Genomic DNA, 21626 nt, shown 5'->3' on the forward strand with positions numbered 1-21626 from the left:
TTGCGGAATGGATGTACATATGGAAGTGCTCCTTGCCTTCACTGCAGCATGCATGACATGAGGCAGGGAGCAACAAGTTAAATCCCCAAAACACAGACACTCCGCCAGTCTATACTACGTGTAGAGTGGAGGGTCGCTCCTCCTGAGCCACAGGAGAACCACATGACATCTCATTATTTACTAGTGACAAAAAACAAGTTTTCTGGATGTCCAGGTCATGCTATCATTAATGATGAATAAGGCTATGTGTGCACATCCGTCATGTTGCATACCATCTGAAGCGCGGTCTACGGAACCTTCCCACGCGCATGTCCGACGAGACGTGCGCCTGCAACCAGCCCCATACACCAATCATATCTCCGGTACCATTCTCATTCAACGCGGGCAGATGCTACCTCTGGAGCAGCGCTGACTCTAGCTGCCATCGTCGTGCGCCCAGGATGTACACAAAGGCAGCACAAAGACGCTATGCTGGAATACGGGGATATGTTATCTCGTGGGAAGGAACAAGGTGTGTGTGTCAGCAGCATGCTGTTCCCGGTATCCGGGGTATCTCCTGAGATCGGTGGCGGCTGGTGGTTTTTAAAGTGAGGGAGGAAGGACTGCGCCCTTGGTTGCCATTGGCCTGCTTATTCTGTTGGTGGCATAAGCATGTGAGATACAAGTTGTTCAGGGTGTTTTTGTGAACTACAGTACAAAATAGCAGGCAGGGATAAAATTGATACAAAGCCACCAGTGTGGCACCATTGTACTTTGAAAGTTGGTGGGCTGCATGTCTTTGGACTAGACAAGGCCAGAAGGAAAGGATGCAAAGCCAATTAGTCAAATCCGGCTTACTCTTGATTTGAAAAACTAAATACAAAATTCTGGGCCTATCATTGGTCCTATTTCCCCCCTCAATTACTGAAGCTATTGGTTTTTATTTGACTAATTTTATTTTCAGCTGCAATTGTTTTAGAAAAATTAATACACAAGACCAAAAGTGATGCCATTTAAAATGCATCATGCTCTGACACTAACATAATTTCCACAATATTAAACAACAAGTCAACAAACAACAAAGGCAACAAATAAAATAACATTTCGCAACTATTAACATGGGCTGTAAGCCTAACATTGTTTGTGGCAAATGTGGATGTTAATGGATGTTTCAGAATGTTGGTCATGTGCATTGATCACTTAGGAGTGGACTGACTTTGACTAAGTTTAATATTAAACAGAAATATATTTTTATGTTTAGGCTATGTGTCTGTCTTAACAGATGTTTTAAGCCTATATAAAACAAATAGGCCTATGGAAAAAGTACTAACCCTGAGTAAAATACCTTTGTTCTCTAAAATTGCAAAAACAAAAACTTCCTATAATTGTTTCTTAGATTATTACAGCCATCAGTCAAAGTAGCCTAATATGAGCCCAATGCCCAAGTGACAACGTAGGCTAATTAGAATAGATATGAAACACATCACGTTCTGAAACATTCATTAACAATTTCCATTCAGAATGTCAGCTGAACAATAGGCCTATGAACGATTTAAACAAAACATATCAACATGAACAAGAACATTATTTAACAAATAATCAAGATAGATGTTTGTGTGAATGTTTTAGAAATACTGATGCTTTCAATAGCTGCAGAATGTTAGCCAATTAAATATGAATTGGCTAACAATTTAATCATTAATATCTTAATGTCTGTGACTTGATCATACTGTTATGGAAGAATTCGAGTGGCACTGTGTAGATCTGAATAGTCAAGGGATGTGGTTTCAATACAATGTATTTAGATTATACAATTTACATAAGATTAAACAAAGCTTTGCTGATCAGTCTTTAACAAATGAGGTGCCATCCACACAGATCGTTCGTAAGAGCGAAAGAGAACTATCACACATGCACTGCCTTATATAAACTTTAAATCAAATGGCATTCTATAAGGTCAATCAATCAATGTAGCAAACTCTGTGATTGGTTCACTCAACTTAGTGACAGTTTCAAACAATACATCTCCATATCACTGTCTCACAGTTCTTTGACGTAACATTCCTCCCCAAATGAGTAGATAACAAAACCACATCAGTTGATCAGTCAAATGGTCAACTGTCCATCTACAAACAAGAATTCCATTAAGTCAAAGAAACAGAACCCAGACCTTCTAGCCAAAGTTCAGCACCCATCCCCCGGATGCAACTAAGACCCTCTGGATATTAGTTAGGCATCTTAAAACAACACTATAAATACCGTAAGACAATCTGAGTGTCCCTTCTAAAGAGTAAACCACATCACAAAATCTCAGTTATAGACTTGTTATAGACTTTCTGTCTATAACAAAGGAACTTACTTTTTATCGCTTAAAGAAACATATTTATTGAAACTATGTCAAAAATTGCCATTACACATACCAGGCAGGATTTTTTTGAAGAGACTTCAGAATTTTCTTTTCAATAGAAATCATGGCCAATGTTTCAACCTCTCCTGCACGATTATGTTCCGTGTGTAACTTTTGATTTGTTTCAGGCATGAAAAACTTAGCTCAACCCCTGCAGAAGTACCAAATGGTTGGAATCCGACACATTAGTTTGTACAGCTATGGCATTGCCCCATCAAGACCACTGGATTTCATGGAGCCAATGGCCTCGCAGAGCATTTGTGAATAATTTATGTCTGGATTACGATAGAAATGCAGAAGTTCTATTTTCAACTTGTCCTGATCAAAGAATTGGCTGTATGTCTCGGGCAATTTTAACAGTGACGGCGTGGGGAAACCTGACTTGAAAGACTCAAATTTGTCCACATTTAAAAGCTCCATGAATTGCAACGTTTTAGATGAGGAAAGCGCTCCGTGATTTGGGTGATACTGTTGAAAATGGAATTGTGGAATTGAGGCAACTGTGTTCACGACCCTGGAGGTGAAGATCCAGCGTATTGGACGACTCCTGGGCATTCTAGCGCAACCTTGAGCAATGCCACTCTCTTGCTGGATTTGGAGAAGAATTACATGAACCCACCCAGGTGAACAAAGAAGTATTTTGCCTGGGGGATGGACCTGACACCCTGACTCACGACCAGATTTAGGTGATGGGCATAACAGTGGACAAATGTTGCACTGGGTGCCACTTCTCTTACTTTAGCCTGCAAGCCATTAAAGTCTGAGGCCATGACGGCTGCACCGTTTCACAAGCTCTTCTTGAAGATTATGAACAAACACACAGGCCAGATCAGACATTCATGCTAGCTAATCATCCAGCTCGACACATTACTCGGGAAACACATCGCACAGCGTGTCACGGAGGGTTACACACTGGCAACGTTCAATTCGGACAAAATTCTTAGACATCCTAACGGTACGTTTACACTGCAGCGACGCGATGCGAGCGACAACATGTTTTCCATTCATTTTCAATGAAGCCAGGCGAATCGCTTACATGGTGCATTGTGGGTAGCAACGCGATCGAGTTGATATTTTCTCAACTTTATGCAAATGAGGAGCGATTTTTGTTAGCGATGGCCAATCGCAGTGTTTTCTTGTATCTCGTAACATAGCAACCATGGTAAACATTTCTAGCTTTCAGTTTTTAAGATGGAGGACAAACTAATCGCCTGTGGTTGCATATCCAGTCCTGTACGAGACGTCTATGTATTTGTACAAAGACATTAATAAAAAGAATGAGGCCTGGCGCAGGTTTGCCAACGTTGTTGGTGGTCCTGGTGTGTTTTTTGTACTTTCAAATTCAGTCTCTCGCCACATTACGTAACTTTGTTCTGGTAACTCGCTAGTTACAGTAGTAGCCCGGCTGGAACTCCCTGGTCGTATCGACAGATTAGCAGAGACTTTGAGTTATATCATAAAACGTTTTTACACATGTTAACGTGTATGTCTATAAAGCAGTTTTGTATTTTGTATAGAAGTAGTATTTTGATCGATGTTGCAAGTACGTAAACCCAAGTCTGCACGGGGAGGAGCCAAAACATGAAGCATACATTGTGAAAAAACTAAACAAGCGCCAAAGGGAAGAACCATAAGAGCATGCAGTTATACACGTTACAAATTAAAACAGCATAAACCACAAAAAGTGCAAGACTGTACCTGTAGAAGAACAATCAACAGTAAAAATATTTCACAGCGAGTACAACAGTTAACTTCGTAATAACTAACCTACAAGAGCAACAAGTCTCTCAATAAGAGTCATTGTGATCCTGGAGGAAACTAACATCAGGTCCAATCAAGCGTTCCTAAGTGCCGTTGTACTCCCGGAACAAGTGCGTCTTGAGCCTTTTCTTGAAGGTGGGGAGACAGTCAGTGTCCCTGATGGAGGTGGGGAGCTGGTTCCACCATTGGGGGGCCAGGCAGGAGAAGAGCTTGTGTTGGGACCGGGTAGTCTTGAGCGGTGGGACCACCAGGCGGTTGTCTGAAGAAGACCGTAGGTGACGGGTGGGGGTGTAAGGTTGCAGGAGAGACTTGATGTAGACGGGTGCAGTCCCGTTCACTGCTCGGAAGGTCAGTGCCAGGGTCTTGAATCTGATACGGGCGTTGATGGTTAGCCAGTGGAGCGAGATGAGGAGCGGGGTAACATGGGAGCGTCTGGGTATATTGTAGACCAGGCGGGCCGCTGCGTTCTAAATACTTTGAAGAGGGCGGGTTGCACATGCTGGGAGACCAGCGAGCAGCGAGTTGCAGTAGTCCAACTTGGAGAGAACCAGTGCTTGGACTAGCAGCTGGGTGGAGTGCTCAGACAGGTATCTCCTGATCTTCCCTATGTTGTAGAGGGTAAATCTACAAGGAGACTGCGGCGATGTGGGCCATGAGGGAGAGCTTGTCATCCATGGTAACCCCAAGGTTCCTGGCAGAGGATGAGGGGGTCACCGTCACAGATCCCAGGGTGATTGACAGATCGTGGGAGATGGAGGGTTTAGCCGGGATGATGAGAAGTTCTGTTTTGGCGAGGTTCAGCTGGAGGTGGTGCTCGGTCATCCAGGCGGAGATGTCTGCAAGGCAGGCTTCAATCCTAGCTGAGATCCCCGGATCGGTCAGGAGGAATGACAGGTACAGCTGGGTGTCGTCGGCGTAGCAGTGGTAGGAGAAGCCATGGGAGGTGGTGATTGGTCCAAGTGAGGTGGTGTACAGAGAGAAGAGGAGGGGTCCAAGGACGGAGCCCTGTGGGACACCGGTGTAGAGCTGGTGAGGGTCTGACAGTTTGCCTCCCCAGGAGACCTGGTAGGATCTTCCCGACAGGTAGGATGAGATCCACTGGAGTGCAGTGCCAGTGATGCCCATCTCAGAAAGTCTGTAGAGCAGGATCTGGTGGTTAACCGTGTCAAACGCTGCAGAAAGGTCCAGCAGAATGATGACGGATGACCTCGAAGCCGCTCTGGCAGACTGGAGGGCAGTGGTGACTGAAAGGAGGGCAGTCTCTGTGGAGTCTTGACGCCCGATTGGTTGGGGTCAAGCAGGTTGTTCTGAGAGAGAAAATTTGAGAGTTGGTTAGATACAGTACGTTCAATTGTTTTAGAGAAGAAGGGTAACAGTGATACTGGTCTGTAATTCTGGAGGACGGCAGGGTTAAGGGAGGGTTTTTTGAGTAGAGGGGTAACTCTGGCCTGTTTGAAGGCAGAGGGGAAGGTGCCAGAGGTAAGAGAAGAGTTTTGGACATGGAGCAGAAAAGTTATGATAGAGGGGGAGATGGTTTGAAAGAGAGGGGAGGGGACAGGATCAAGGGGACAGGAGGTGGGGCGATGAGAGAGAATGAGGTCAGAGAGCTCTGCCTCGGACAGGGGAGAGAAAGAGTTTAGACGTTTAGTTGGGTCAGTTATGGAGGGTGAGGGGGTAGGAAAGGTGGGTTTAGGGAACTGATTGCTAATGTTGGCGACTTTTTTCTCAAAGAAGGAGGAGAAGTCGTCTGCTGTCAGGATGGAGGGAAGGGGTGGGGGAGGTGGGTTAAGAAGGGTGGGGAAGGTAGAGAAATGTTTGTGGGGGTTTGAAGCAGAGTTAATTTTGTTAAGAAAGTAGAGGGTTTTAGCACCAGTTATGTGAGAAGAGAAGGATTAAAGGAGGGAGTGATACTTATCAAGGTCCAGACCGTCTTTGGACTTGCGCCATTTCCTCTCAGCTGCTCGAAGGGTGGACCGTTCTTCACGAATAACATCCGTAAGCCACGGGCAGGAGGGAGGAGTCGATCGTGTTATACGTAGTCGTCGTCGTCATCTGCCGCTTGTCTGGGGATCGGGTCGCGGGGGCAACGACCTAAGCAGGGAGGCCCAGGCTTCCCTCTCCCCGGCCACTTCCACCACCTCTTCCTGGGGGACCCCGAGGCGTTCCCAGGCCAGCCGAGTGACATAGTCCCTCCAGCGTGTCCTGGGTCTTCCCCGGGGCCTCTTCCCAGTGGGACGTGCCCGGAACACCTCACCAGGGAGGCGTCCAGGAGGCATCCTAATCAGATGCCCGAGCCACCTCAGCTGGCTCCTCTCGACGCGGAGGAGCAGCGGTTCTACTCTGAGCCCCTCCCGGATGACCGAGCTTCTCACCCTATCTCTAAGGGAGAGCCCGGACACCCTGCGGAGAAAGCTCATTTCGGCCGCTTGTATTCGCGATCTCGTTCTTTCGGTCACTACCCATAGTTCGTGACCATAGGTGAGGGTAGGAACGTAGATCGACTGGTAAATAGAGAGCTTCGCCTTTCGACTCAGCTCCTTCTTCACCACGACGGACCGATGCAGAGCCCGCATCACTGCGGACGCCGCACCGATCCGCCTGTCGACCTCGCGCTCCATTCTTCCCTCACTCGTGAACAAGACCCCGAGATACTTGAACTCCTCCACTTGGTTCAGGATCTCCTCCCCGACCCGGAGATGGCACTCCACCCTTTTCCGGTCGATAACCATGGCCTCAGATTTGGAGGTGCTGATTCGCATCCGAGCCGCTTCACATTCGGTTGCGAACCGCTCCAGTGAGAGCTGAAGGTCACGGCCCGATGAAGCCAACAGGACCACATCATCCGCAAACAGCAGCGACCCGATCCTGAGCTCACCAAACCGGACCCCCTCAACACCCTGGCTGCGCCTAGGAATCCTGTCCATATAGGTAATGAACAGAATCGGTGACATAGGGCAGCCCTGGCGGAGTCCAACCCTCACCGGAAACAAGTTCGACTTACTACCGGCAATGCGGACCAAACTCTGGCACCGGTCGTACAGGGACCGGACAGCCCCGATCAGGGAATCCGGTACCCCGTACTCTCGGAGCACCCCCCACATGAGCCCCCGAGGGACACGGTCGAACGCCTTTTCCAAATCCACAAAACATGTGTAGACTGGTTGGGCAAACTCCCATGTACCCTCCAGGACTCCGCGGAGGGTATAGAGCTGGTCCACTGTTCCACGGCCAGGACGAAAACCACATTGCTCCTCCTGAATCCGAGGTTCGACAATCCGGCGGACCCTCCTCTCCAGGACCCCTGAATAGACTTTCCCAGGGAGGCTGAGGAGTGTGATCCCCCTAAAGTTGGAGCACACCCTCCGGTCCCCCTTTTTAAAGAGGGGAACCACCACCCCGGTCTGCCAGTCCAGAGGCACTGTCCCCGATGTCCACGCGATGTTGCAGAGTCGTGTCAACCAAGACAGCCCTACAACATCCAGAGCCTTAAGGAACTCCGGGCGGACCTCGTCCACCCCAGGGGCCCTGCCACCGCGGACCTTTTCAACCACCTCGGCGACCTCGGCCCCAGAGATAGAAGGGCCCCCCCCGATGTCCCCAGACTCTGCCTCCACGTCGGAAAGCGCGTTGGTGGAATTGAGGAGGTCTTCAAAGTATTCCTTCCACCGATCCAGGACGTCCCCCGTCGAAGTCAGCAGCGCACCGTCCCCACCGTATACAGTGTTGACAGAGCACTGCTTCCCCCTCCTGAGTCGCCGGATGGTGGTCCAGAACCTTTTTGAAGCCGTTCGGAAGTCATTCTCCATGGCCTCGCCGAATTCCTCCCATGCCCGGGTTTTTGCCTCCGCGACCGCCAAAGCCGCGTTCCGCTTGGCCTGCCGGTACACATCAGCTGCCTCAGGAGTCCTACCAGCCAATAAAGCCCGATAGGCCTCCTTCTTCAGCTTGATGGCATCCCTCACCTCCGGAGTCCACCACCGGGTCCGAGGGTTACCGCCACGACATGCACCGACCGCCTTGCGGCCGCAGCTCCGGTCAGCCGCTTCAACAATGGAGGCCCGGAACATGGCCCATTCGGACTCAATGCCCCCCCCGAGACATGATCGAAGCTCTCCCGGAGGTGGGAGTTGAAGCTCCTTCTGACAGAGGGTTCCGCCAGCCGTTCCCAGCAGACCCTCACATTACGTTTGGGCCTGCCAGGCGTCCTCCCCCACCATCGGAGCCAACTCACCACCAGGTGGTGATCAGTTGACAGCTCCGCCCCTCTCCTCACCCGAGTGTCCAAGACATGCGGCCTCAAGTCCGACGACACGACTACAAAGTCGATCATCGAACTCAGACTTCGGGTGTCCTGGTGCCAGGTGCACATATGGACACCCTTATGCTTGAACATAGTGTTCGTTATGGACAAGCCGTGTTTAGCACAGAAGTCCAACAACAGAACACCACTCGGGTTCAGATCGGGGGGGCCGTTCCTCCCAATCACGCCCCTCCAGGTCTCACTGTCATTGCCCACATGAGCATTGAAGTCCCCCAGGAGGACGAGGGAATCCCCGGGAGGAGCGCTTTCCCCGAGGGGAAACAAGTATTCCCACCCCAGCTCGACGCCTCTCACCAAGGGCAACTCCAGAGTGGAAGAGAGTCCAGCCCCTCTCAAGGAGACTGGTTCCGGAGCCTGTGCTGTGCGTCGAGGCGAGGCCGACTATATCTAGCCGGAAACTCTCTACCTCGCGCACCAGCTCAGGCTCCTTTCCCGCCAGCGAGGTGACGTTCCACGTCCCTAAAGCTAGCTTCTGCAGCCGAGGATCGGACCGCCAAGGCCCCCGCCTTCGGCCGCCGCCCGTCTCACACTGCACCCGACCCCCATGACCCCTCCTGCGGATGGTGAGCCCACTGGAAGAGGGTCCCACGTTGTCTCTTCGGGCTGTGCCCGACCGGGCCCCATGGGAAAAGGCCCGGCCACCAGGCGCTCGCCATCGAGCCCCACCCCCGGGCCTGGCTCCAGGGGGGGCCCCGGTGACCCGCTTCCGCGCAGGGGCAACTGAGAACCATTGTTGTGTTTCTTCATGGTTGGTTTTTTGAGCCACGCTTTGTCTGGTCTTTCACCTGGAACCTGTTTGCCTTGGGAGACCCTACCAGGGGCATAAAGCCCCCGACAACATAGCTTCCAGGATCACTAGGACACGCAAACCCCTCCACCGCGGTAAGGTGGTGACTCAAGAAGGGGGGTTATACGTAGTTTATTTTGAAAATTATGATTGGTTTGCATGGCTTTATCCTTCACATTACACTGTCCCTCACAGGTTTGGCATAGTTATGATGGCGCTCGGGGGCGTATATGCGGGTTAATGTAAACGGAAACATTTTTTAAACATACTTGTGTGTACAACGTTATTTTTTTAAACGGACGGGGCAGAAATATTTGTTTCTGTAAATACCCTGCTATGTGTAAACGTGGCCTTAGCCTACTCATATAGCATAATTCATTAAGAACACCCTTTGAAACAAGCTACAGTAACAATGTTGTCACTGGCAGTATTTCAGATGGAATTGCAATTCAAATAGTACCATCTGCTAACTGAAAATATGCCCCCCAAAACGTAAATAAGTTCATATTAATTTAGGGGGACATGGCTAATTCAAAAGCAGTTTGCTAGAGGCAAGCCGTTGCTATCCACACTCCACTGATTGTTTGAAAGCGCAGGAAATTAGAACATTTCTTTTGTAACGGATAATTAAGCAATAAGCCCCAAGAGGCCGTGGTTTGCGCTGATTTTAGAACAGGTAAGGAGAGTTGTTAGGCACGACAGTTTTGTTTTGCCATGAAGGGGCTTATTTCTCCGATAATGACCGGCGTTCTATACATTATCCCGCTTATTACACGGCTACTTGTCAACAACAATATCTTAACACAGTGTGTCTTTTTATAATGTATTTCTTACCATTTGTATTGTTGATCAGCAGAGAAATAGTTCGCCAAAGACGTTGAACTTCATAGACTTTGAACATTATTTAGGCTTCAAATCAGCTGACGTCGCTAAGCAACAGAGTACGCTGGGGTTGAAAAGTTACCGTACTACTTGTGGAGTGCTACGAAAGACGTGAATCCGAGGCAAAAAGGCCACTTCCCTTGACATCGGTCAAATATGCATAGCAACGGTCAAATATGAGAAAATTATTCACCGCAGAACGTTAGGAAGTGAACTTCAAGTGAATGGAGCATTCTACAGCATTAAGAACAGCCGTGTAATAAGACATAAAAGTTTAGCTATAGCTGTGGCATTGAAGACAGTACTGTAGCCTACTACACCGCCAGCGGGCGACCTGAGTCTGTGACTCTGTGATTAACGTCAAAACAAGACGCAGTCTCACTCAAATTCCAAGTTTTACACAAATAACAATCTATGCTGACCCGCTGGCTGTCTTCGCAATCGCTATATCTTTAGAACACTAATGTCCATTTAGATGTAGAATTGACCCTGGTACGAAATTAAGAAAATACTCACCAGACGCAGATCTACAGTTGACTGAGTTGACAACACTGTTGTTGCTGCCACAATTGTCAATGGAGGCTCTCACGTAGCACACAAATCAAAGTTTGTACAGCGATCTATATTAAAATCTCGCCACCTGGCTGTTTTCACAATAGTCATATCGTCATAACATTTCCCTCTTTCAGTTTTTTCGTATACAATTGAACTATAAAATTAGCTACAAAACATACTACTATTACGCTTTCTAGCATGGCTGCCACCTAAAATGAGGCGTTCTCACGGGCGACCTGCACTCGCTCAAATTTCAAAGACTGTCACAACCTAAATCAAAAATGCGAGATTGCAGTTCCACTCAATTGCTTTCTCTACAAAGCCAAATAGTTGTGATTTTTTTTTTGTGGATGGTATTTTTCACTCGTAATCCAAGCTCCAATTTGCGAACCAGAAAGTCTCTATCACGTTGTATCCATGCGTCGTTGCTAACGTGTGTTGACGTGGTGACGTAGCTAGCACAGGTTACCCTTCGTCGAAAAAAGGCACTTTGTCCCCACAAAAATGTTGTAACCTCCTAAACTGTGCAACGGAACGTAAATCCAAATACAACCAACCCAATCGAGACCAAGACAAACATTTTGACACAGCCGTAGTTCAAATATTGACTGAGCCTTAAGGGGGGGAAAAGAAACAATAAATAATAATATGTGAGATAACAATGGTTTGTGCTCGCCAAAAGCAAGCACACCCCAATAATAATAATAAAACTAACAATTGCAATAGGTGCCTCGCAGCTTTGCTGCTTGGGCCCCTAATAAAACCTACAATAACAATAGGTTTCCTCCTACTGGAGGAACCCTAATAATAATACTAACAAATAGCCTACAATAGGAGCCTTGCAGCTTCACTGCTTGGCCCCTAATAAGAAAAAGGTAGAAACACTTCTTCCCGGTCCTTGGCTCGCCGGCGAGCCAGCAACGCTGCGCCCCCTCCCTCAGTGAGAACGCACTCAATTTGAAAAATATATTTTTTTAGACGTCTAAACATATTATACCTCGTTGGAAAGCTACGATTCTTGTGCTTTCATTGAAATAAACCAATTCAAGCTCAATTTGCAACAGGAAGTACTATCAACGTCTGTGTCCGGTGACCGTCCCTTCAACAATGCCAGAGAAAAAAGTTTGACTTACCTACAATGACTTCGGAAAGTTCCAGGTATGCACCCAACTCATCAAAACCTCATCTGCTTACATTCCCAAAGGTCCAAAGTATCAAACCATGTCGAGTAGTTGTCCAAACAATGAATTATATCCACACATAGCCACGATCTTGTTGCTTTAGTCTGTTTTCATCCAAAAATGGTTTTGATTTCTATCACAAACAATTGCTCATAGCAAGAGATCTGGGGCCTGTTGCACAAAACTAGGATAAGGGATTAAGCCAGGATATCTTGGTGATCCTGGCTCAATTGATCCGTAATCCGGTTGCACTAAAGATGGATAGGGGGCAGGAGGATATGTTATGGTATAAATTACCATGGAGATTTATTCTGTGGAGCTAGCCTGCTCCAGACCAGGCTAAATTCCAGGATCTATTTAATCTCATCCCTAATGTCAGTCAGCAGTCACCACAAATGGAAACCAATAGTTATTTCACTGCTCACTATACATTGTTATCACATATAACTAGACCCACTGTCATTATTTAAACGTTTGTGATCATTAATTTCAATGATTTTGGATAAAAAATGATTTTTAGATGATGTTGCTATCATTAGATAATTTACAGTTTCCCATAGACTATAAGGCTATATATAAAATGATAGAATATTAGGGCCACAGAGGGGAAAAAAACACAAGTCATAATATTGTAACCAGTTGTTTTAAAGGAGGACAGTTGTTAAAATGACAGATGTGGGGCATTTAGTGAAATTGTACTTCAGTATGGTTTCATAAACAAAGACATGCTGATGTGCCAGAATATTAAGTATCACATTGTCATAAGTATCAAAACTGTAAAAACAATATGTAGCTTTTCTGCAGAAAGAACCAGCCTCATAAATTTATGACTTTATCCTTTTTCTTCAGTGTGGCCCTAGTACTCTGTCATATAAACAAATACACATTCCATATGAATATAAAAACACAATGTGTAACATTATGTTCCTTTATTGAATAAGGACAAAACAAAGCAGGTAAACCATCAGCTCCTTTCGAAACTGAAGTCACAGTGACTCTACAAGATGGAAAGCACAGAATCCAAGCATATTATACAAAATGATACATACACATTCAAAGGTCTGTATATAACACACCCTGCATGTCTGCACACTAAAATAAATGCAGGACAAATCCATACACATCAACTGAACAGACAAATGAATGGATGCAGTAGCCTCCCTGCAGCCTTGTATTACACACAGTATACCGCACAAACATCATAAGAGGCCAAATTCGTAAAAAAACGAACCCAAAAAAAACCAAATTCCTCTGCCACCGCAGGACATATTTAACCAAAATTGAAAGCACACATACTAACTAAAATAATTCAACACATATTGGTCCCTCAGCAGCCGACCACTGTCGTCATCAGGGAAGATTGCCGGATTGTCCCAGTCCATGGCTGGTGGCACTCTGGGGGCCCTCTCCTTCCTCAGGCAGGCCACATTGTGGAGGACAGCACAAGCCACAGTAATATCACATGCCCTAACAGGGCTGACCCTTAATTTGTGAAGGCAGTGAAAGCGTGCCTTCAGGAGGCCAAAGGTCATTTCAACTCTGGCCCTGGTCCTGGCATGGGCATGGTTGTAGGCCTGCTGTGCTTCCTGGGGGTCTGTGAAAGGTGTCAGGAGAAAAGGCTGGCAGCCATACCCCCCGTCTCCCAGCAACACACCAGAGAATTCACCTGTCAACACAAAATCTCATCATTACTACCTCATAAACACAGTGATATTCTTGACACAGCCATGATGGTTATAAATAGGGGTTGTGTGGCTTACCTTGTGATAGGCACTGATAGATTTCAGAGGCCCGAAAGATTCTGGAGTCATGGACTGAGCCAGGCCATTTTGCCACAACATTGCTGATCACACAGTCAGCATTGCAGACCATCTGAAATCATAAGATGAGGAATATTACACCAATCAATGCACATCACTGGCAATGCAGCGTGTTCGTCAATGGACAATATCAAAAAGTTATGTTCACCTGAACATTAATGCTGTGAAAGGATTTCCTATTCACAAAATCGGCCTCATGGGCACCTGAGGGGGCTTTTATCCTTATGTGTGTGCAGTCCACTGCACCAATGACATTGGGGAAACCTGTCACACAAAGTAATGAGTATCCTACTATGTGTTAACAGTTGTCCTGTAATTTGTAGATCCTCTTACCTGCAATCCTATAGAACTCCTCTTTGATGTCACAGAGTCTTCTGTGGCCAGGGAAGGAGATGAAGACATCTGCTAATGCTTTGATAGCCAGACACACACTCCTTATTGTGCGGCAAATTGTGGCCTTGTTCAGCTGTTCTGCATCCCCCACTGAGTACAGGAAGGCTCCACTAGCAAAAAAGCGCAAGGCCACACAAACCATTTGCTCCACACTCAGTGCATGGCTCCGTGCAGTGCGGTGCTTAATCCTGGGACCCAGTAGTCTGCATAGATACCTGATGCCATCTGCAGAAAACCTGTATCTTTCATATAGATGGTCATCAGGGAAGGCCAGTGGGTCCAACCGGTCCCTGAAGACCCTTTCTCGCCTGAAGGCTCTCCTCAGCACAAGTGCTTCTTCATCCACCACATCTCGCACGAATGGGCATGCCATTGTCAGAGCAGAAAGGAACACACAATTTTGGGCCTTCATATAGGCTAGTGGCCACACCTGGTGCTGGGGGGGTGGGCAAAAGAGGGCGATGCCTTATAACGATGACTTGGTTGTACTGATTGCTGGGAAAATAAAAAAAACCTTAGAAAGATGCCACCGTCCTGTGTGCTCACAATAAGAGCTCATATGTCATGGCTCACTTGACTTTACGAGAATATACCTAATTTTTATTTTCAGCTGTGTCATCTTCTTGGAGCTGGGGGAGGAAAGAAAAATAATGATTAATACATTTGTGTTACAGTTAGCATACAGTGTACATTGAAGGCATATCTCACCTCCCTCTCAAGTTTTTTTATTTCAAGGTCCAGTTTCCTAATTGTCCTCTTTTTTATTTCCGTCTCCAGTGCAAGATTTTCCATCTTTTTCTTCTTGTACTGAATGTGTATGTCTGCCAGTTCTATTTGGCGCCGGAGGTGGTTGCCATACAACTTTCTGATAGCTTGTGAGCTCTGTGAACACAATACAATTAGCGCAGCTGGAATTTGGCAGGATGTGGTGTCCTTTTATTAATACGCACTATGTTGCCAGGCTGGTTTTCCCACTGTATAGCATCTGGGTCCTGTAAAAGAAATTAGATTTTTTGATTTTGATGAGGACTCCTCACCATTGTAGAGTAAATAGTACTTTCACAGTCTTAACATGATACCTCATGCCTTCTGGAATCCAGAGAGATGGTCTCCTCCTCATCATCGTCTCCATCATGTGCTGTTGCTGCTGCACTGGGGCCTTCACCCTATCACATTTAATCGGATTCATATTGAAGCTAGTAGACAAGACATGCCAGGCCTACAGTATGCCTTTGATGGAGTACTCACTGGATCAGCATCGTCTGGTGCTTGTGCTGGTGGCTCTAACAGGAACACAGTGCTGCCAGACACTGCAAGGCAATAGGTAAACCAAAGTCAGACAGTCCAAATTGATTCAATATGAATGTGGTTGTATCCCATGTAGAGATGGAAGGACATACCTTGAATGAAGCGGGTGGCATCTTGGGAGGAACCTATGCTCGTCTCTTTCCCCCCAGGGATCCCCTCTAAGACGGGCCTGCCTTTATTTAGCTCCAAGGCCATGTCCTCTGCTGGGGTAAGGTCAGCCTTTGGTGACCCACCACCCGTGCCTTGTCTGTGGGTATTCTTTTTCACTGCTAAAACAGTACAGACAATGTGTGAGCAGGCACCTTCTGGGTACAATATATGCTTGTGCTTTGTTAAATATTAGTCAGGGACCATACCATTCTGCAGAATGTTCTTGTATTTGATTTTGACCTGCTGCCATGTCCGTTTTGGCCCGTTCATGTTTAATCTACACACACACACATATTTAATGGAGTCACACTGCAAAAAATTACTTGGTATTTTTGTCTTGTTTTCAGTAAAAATATCAAAAAATTTATCATAGCTTTATACAGTGTGATGGAGTTACTTTACACAATTTCACTCATATCTGCAGTGCATTTCAATTAAAAATTTAACCGTTTCATAATTACAGTACAACTGCATTTTTGGAGATGTGAATTAAATATTTGAATTGTAATTGTGATGTTTCAGCGGAGCGGTGAGTGTGTAATTGTGCACTACTTACGCATTCAGGCTGTCTGCAATACTTTGCCACGCTTTTTCTCTTTGCTTTATCACTGTGGCGGTGTTGCCTTTCTTCTTAATTATATCTTTTACCTCCTCGTATGCCTCCATGAGGATTTGTGCTTCCGACGGGGAAAAGTACGCGGCTCTAGTTGCCATGGTAAATCAGTTAATCTGTGGCGGGGTCTATTTGAGTGAGCCGTGAGCGCGCACCTATCCAGGATTGGTTTCACCTGGCTTAATGAATCCGTGTCTGCTCATCCTGGCTTGGTCTTTGTGCAACCAATTAAGCCTGGACGCACATGTTTTGGCTTCATTGAGCTCAGCTGAGTCATTTATCCCGGATGTCTTAATTCTACTTTTGTGCAACAGGCCCCTGAGCAGTAAAAAAAGACGAGGCTAATCTTAAAATGGCCGCTACATCCTAAGCTTCAGATCGACATCTCATTTTAGCCAATAGGAGCTTCCATGCCCCAGTGACAGCCCTCTAAAGCCAACTAGGTCTGTGCATCCTGCCCCCCCCCCCCCCCCACCCACCCCCTCTAAACGATTTTTTCTAACTGGCTTCATTTGGCTATGAAATGAGCTAGGTAAGCTTGTAGCTTAGAGTTAGCTGAAAATGGCGATACCCCATATGCTAGGTGTTTTGGAGCCTTCAAAATAAAAGTCGATTGCGCAATATGTCAGTGTTCTATGAGTGTCAATCCTGGGGATCAGATCAAGCACTCCAATGTGTTCATGCTTCAGTTTTTGTGTTTCAGTAATACTAATGAGGGATTTATTAGTTTATTAGTGTTATATATGATAGTTCTAAGTACCACCTTTCATTATAGATAACAATTATACCTTTTTATACTAAGAATTTGACCTTGGTCACAAGGAGTCTTTCTGGAGTCTCCAAAAGAAAACGCCTGGATGTACTCTTATAAAAACCTTTGTCAAATCTGAATATATTGTGGTATTATGTTTGACTTTTGATATGAATTGGGTAAGGCTTCAACCTGTGGTCTTATGCTGTCTTCCAGCTAATACCTACCACTTCTAGGCCTCTTCAGGCCTCTGTTTTCAACACAAATTCTAGGCGGAAATAGAAACTTTCACTTTCCCTGTGTTCAAGCTTCTATTAGTCAACACCAGTAGGACTGACAGGGGTCCTGACAACAAGAAATATAACTTCAGAGTGTCAGCTTTCAAAAGAGTCCATTTACATGCATGTACTCCAAATGGTTCAAGAACAGCAGTCAATTTACTTTGGGTATGCTGTTTAGGCGTTTTTGGGAAAATTAAACAGGATCCAGAAGGGGTTAAGGTGGCTTGGCCGCTTCATGGCTTGGCCACCAAATATTGAGAGGTATAAATGAGAAAATGAGCATTTTACAACCTCTTACATCTGTCTGCAATGAATGCCCATATTCTGTACAAAGAGTGCATGAACATAACAGTAAGCTAAATTACATGTTTTCTTGAGCAGTAAGTATCAGAATGGAATGCTTTGAATGTTGGGTAACTGGATTTGTCCCTGTATGTTTATACTTTACTTTCTAGGGACAACAATGTGATCAGTCAGCCAACTATAAAATGTCGATAATTGCGGGCTACTATAGACCAACTGCAGTCTAACCCGCAATGTGTGTTACATCCTTTTGTCAATAAATTACATGTTGTTGTATGATTGAAGGAATAGACAACAAACATAATGGACTTAAATTAGTTGTGTCTATTCCAATATGTAATGATGGTATGACAAGTCTGTGTTCTAGAAAGAGTCGTCTGGAGTCGCAGAGGTCCGATAATATCAGCTTTAATGCAGCAGTTGGAAATCAACAAGTACAGAGCTCTGGGGTTGTCTACGTTTACCTACCCGCAATAGAGTTTGGGTTGGTTCACGAAGTCCAACTAACTATCTGTCCCTGCCCCAGAATATATACATATTGTTTTTGAACATCAGTGTTGCGTCTGAAAGCTTCAGCCCTATGCCTGGCCAGTGTGAGAGCGCCGAACTGCGTAGAGGCCAAGAGCGGTATTGCAGACAGATAGAGATTTCAATTATAGCTCGCAACATCTTGAAATACATTTTTGGAACTGTGAACTTAGGGTTAGGTAAACATTTTGAATTATGAACTATGAACTGAACTAGTTCATTTAAAAATGTGTGAACTATGAACTGAACTAGTAGAAAGTGAACTTTCCCAACTCTGTTTGTCATTACCTAGCATATTTATTACTTGGTAAACTGAAGCCATGTTCATTTTAATGCCAAGTGTATTTGTACACAGTAGACTACCTTTTTACAGCAGTGAGAGTAGCATCACCTCGATTATTCACGGCTTTCGAGGTCCATCAACAAGCGCGAGTTGGGCAACTTATCACATTACAAAGGGCTATTGAGGCCACACTACTGCATTTGAGCACAAGGACTACATCGACTCATGTAGGTTTTGATTATATTACTGGGGTAAATGTAAATGATAACGTGTGCCATTGGTGCGCTGAAAAAACGTTAGGCTAACGTGCTAATGTTAGAAAGAATTTCATGCCATTGATGGTCTGGTAACAATATGTGGCTATTCGAAATGGTTTAGTAGGGTTTTGCCACCCCTGAGTTAGCCTATTTCTATTAATTTATCCATCAATTTTAAAACATTTTTAAAGAATATTCAAATTGTTTAGCTAATTATTTATATCTGTGTGCATGGCATTAGATTTGTGTTTTTTTTTTTCTCTCATCTTATTCTACAGAACAATGCCACGTGCACTCTCATGTGTGGAGACATTTCACTCCAGCAAATGTAAACGGAAAGGCTGTGTACATTTGCAAATACTGTGCAAAGACGTATGTTAAGAATGTAAGAATGCCACTAAAATGCAGAAGCACTAGTTAAGCGCCCAAAGTTTCCTCAGGGCTCAAATCAAGAAACCCCAAACATGATGTCTGTTATATACTGAGTTAGTGTTGCACCCCGGAACCTTTGGACCGACACCTGCGTACACCGCCGGGGGGGTATTGTTTTGCGCCACCTGCATGTCTCATGTACGTTTTGGTCACCATGCTGTGAGCATTGGTTTTCAGTAAAGACCCAAAACTAAATACAAGTGTGCGTGCATTATTGCCCTTGGGTTACCACACTTTTGGCGACGAGGATTAAAACATAGATGAGTAACGTTAGGGTCGAAGACGAAGTTCCGTGTGATTTTTAATTTGCAGCATGGCTACTGCCACGGTCGGCACGCTCGGTGAATTCGTCGAGCTGGATGGTGACTGGATTTAATATGTCGAGAGACTGGAGCACTTTTTCCTGGCGAATAACATAAAGGAGGTCGAAAAGAAAAGATAGATTCTCCTCAGTGCGTGCGGTGCCAAGACATACAAGTTGATACGCAATTTGGCAACACCACGGAAGCCAGGCGAATTGTCATTCGAAGACTTGGTGAAGCTGGTGCAAGAGCATCACAACCCCAGGCCTCAGTGATTGTTCAGCGCTTCAAGTTCCACACACATTCACGCAAAGCTGGAGTTTCAGTTGCTGCATTCGTGGCGGAGCTGAGACAACTGTCGGAATATTGTGAGTTTGGACCGGTGCTTGACGACATGCTACGGGACAGGTTAGTCTGTGGTATCAACAATGACAGCATTCAGCGCCGATTGCTAGGTGAAGTCACGCTAACTTTCAAGAAAGCGTTGGAGATTGCTCATGCAATGGAAACGGCAGCTATCAACTCCACAGTGTGCCACAGGGCGCCGTTAACCGTCTGTTTAATGCAGGGAGAGGCAAGCCGATGAAGTCAGTTTAGTGTTACCGTTGTGGGGGAGCGCATCTTGCTAATGACTGTGGGTTTAAAGATGCCGCTTGCCATAACTGCCAGAAAAAAGGGCACATAGCCAAGTGCAGAGTTTCTAAAAAGACATGGAAAAAGGAGTGGGAAGAGTCAAAACCCCACATGAAAACGCATTATGTGCAAAGTGAAGAGCCGGAGGAGCAGTGTTCATTTAACATGTTTAATATGGACCTGAGTGAACCCCGGGCAGACCCGATCTGCGCAACGCTACAATTAAACGGAAAACAGCTGACGATGGAGGTGGACACGGGTGCCTCAGTTTCGGTGATAAGTCAAGCCACCTACTCCAGGTTGTGGTGCTCTGGAAAAGTGCCTGCTTTAAGGAAGACTAACATCAGACTGAGACAATACACCGGTGAGTGCATTCCTCTACTGGGAGCTATAGAAGTAGACGTGATGTATGAAGGCCAGTCAGCTAAAGTGGAGCTGTTAGTGGTAGACGGGGAGGGCCCTAGTCTGATGGGAAGGGACCGCCCAAAGAAAATCTGCCTCAATTGGGGGGAAATCATGCACATGAAAGTGGTTGGAGACATCCTATCAAAGTATGCAGACGTTTTTAAGGATGAGCTTGGCACCCTCCGCGGCACAACAGTGAAGTTAACCGTGGACCCCAACGCAAAACCAAGTTTTTATAAACCACGCACGGTGCCATACGCCATGAAGGCTAAGGTGGAAGCAGAGTTGGACAGGCTGCAGCGGTCAGGTGTGAACCTGTGGAGTTCTCTGACTGGGCAGCCCCGATTGTGCCTGTGCTGAAAGAGGATGGTGCGGTGTGGATATGTGGTGATTACAAAATGACAATTAACCAAGCCTCACAACTTGACACGTATCCCCTGCCACGAGTTGAGGATTTGTTCGCCACACTGGCAGGAGGACAAACGTTTACAAAACTGGACATGAGTCACGCGTACCAACAGCTGTTGCTGGATGAGGACTCTAAACAATATGTGACCATCAACACCCACAAGGGACTGTTTAAGTACAACCGCCTGGTTTTCGGCGTCGCGTCCAGCCCAACCATTTTTCAACGCACCATGGACAACCTCCTGCAGAACATTCCCCATGTCGCTGTCTACCTAGACGACATTTTGGTGACAGGTAAAATGGAAGAGGAGCATCTGCAGAACCTCGACCAGGTGCTAAAGAGAATGAAGGAGGCCGGGCTGCGTTTAAAACGCAGTAAATGTGTTTTTCAGGTTTCAAGTGTCACATACCTGGGTCACAGGATTTCCGCTCAGGGTCTTTCCCCCATGACAGAGAAGGTGAGGGCGATAAAGGAAGCTCCTTCTACAAAGAATGTGGCTGACCTCAGGTCGTTTTTGGGCTTAGTGAATTATTACGGGAAGTTCTTGCCTGAGCTCTCCACTGTGCTCGCCCCCCTCTATCAGCTGCTGCACAAAGACTGTTCCTAGAATTGGCAGCAAGCTCAAGAGACAGCTTTCCAGCAGGTAAAAGAACTGTTGCACTCGGCAACACTACTTGTGCAGTTTGACCCGGACAAAGACGTTGTCTTATCCTGTGATGCATCGCCCTACGGCGTGGGGGCGGTCCTATCGCACTGTATGGAGGACGGAGATGAAAAACCTATTGGGTACGTGTCTTGCACTCTCACATCAGCAGAAAAGGGTTACTCTCAGCTAGAGAAAGAGGGGCTAGCGGTAGTTTTTGCTGTGAAATGGTTCCACCAGTA

The 21626-nt window shown here is 46.1% G+C and overlaps 2 protein-coding genes across 3 annotated transcripts in view; one reads left to right on the top strand and one right to left on the bottom strand.

Moving 5' to 3' along the window:
* The window catches only part of LOC146250779 (parapinopsin-like), a 55976-nt gene that overhangs the window by 10272 nt on the left and 24078 nt on the right, over nucleotides 1–21626 (top strand). The window lies entirely within an intron of this gene.
* Nucleotides 14443–16459, bottom strand: LOC146250780 (uncharacterized). 2 transcript variants are annotated; one of them, XM_084680065.1, is made up of 9 exons: nucleotides 16101–16421; nucleotides 15751–15821; nucleotides 15487–15663; nucleotides 15335–15396; nucleotides 15166–15252; nucleotides 15037–15078; nucleotides 14795–14968; nucleotides 14680–14715; nucleotides 14443–14581 (listed from the first exon to the last, which is right to left on the bottom strand). In XM_084680065.1, the coding sequence occupies exons 1-8, from the start codon at nucleotides 16256–16258 to the stop codon at nucleotides 14680–14682; spliced, it is 807 nt and encodes a 268-aa protein (XP_084536191.1). In that variant the 5' UTR covers nucleotides 16259–16421; the 3' UTR covers nucleotides 14443–14581. The 2 variants fall into 2 exon arrangements, with proteins under 2 accessions (XP_084536191.1, XP_084536189.1); XM_084680063.1 differs by lacking the exons at nucleotides 14443–14581; nucleotides 14680–14715 and having other exon boundaries at nucleotides 14741–14968; nucleotides 16101–16459.

The sequence above is a fragment of the Hypomesus nipponensis genome, chromosome 18 (genome assembly GCF_054491055.1).
Source record: "Hypomesus nipponensis isolate SF chromosome 18, ASM5449105v1, whole genome shotgun sequence".
Classification (NCBI taxonomy): domain Eukaryota; kingdom Metazoa; phylum Chordata; class Actinopteri; order Osmeriformes; family Osmeridae; genus Hypomesus; species Hypomesus nipponensis.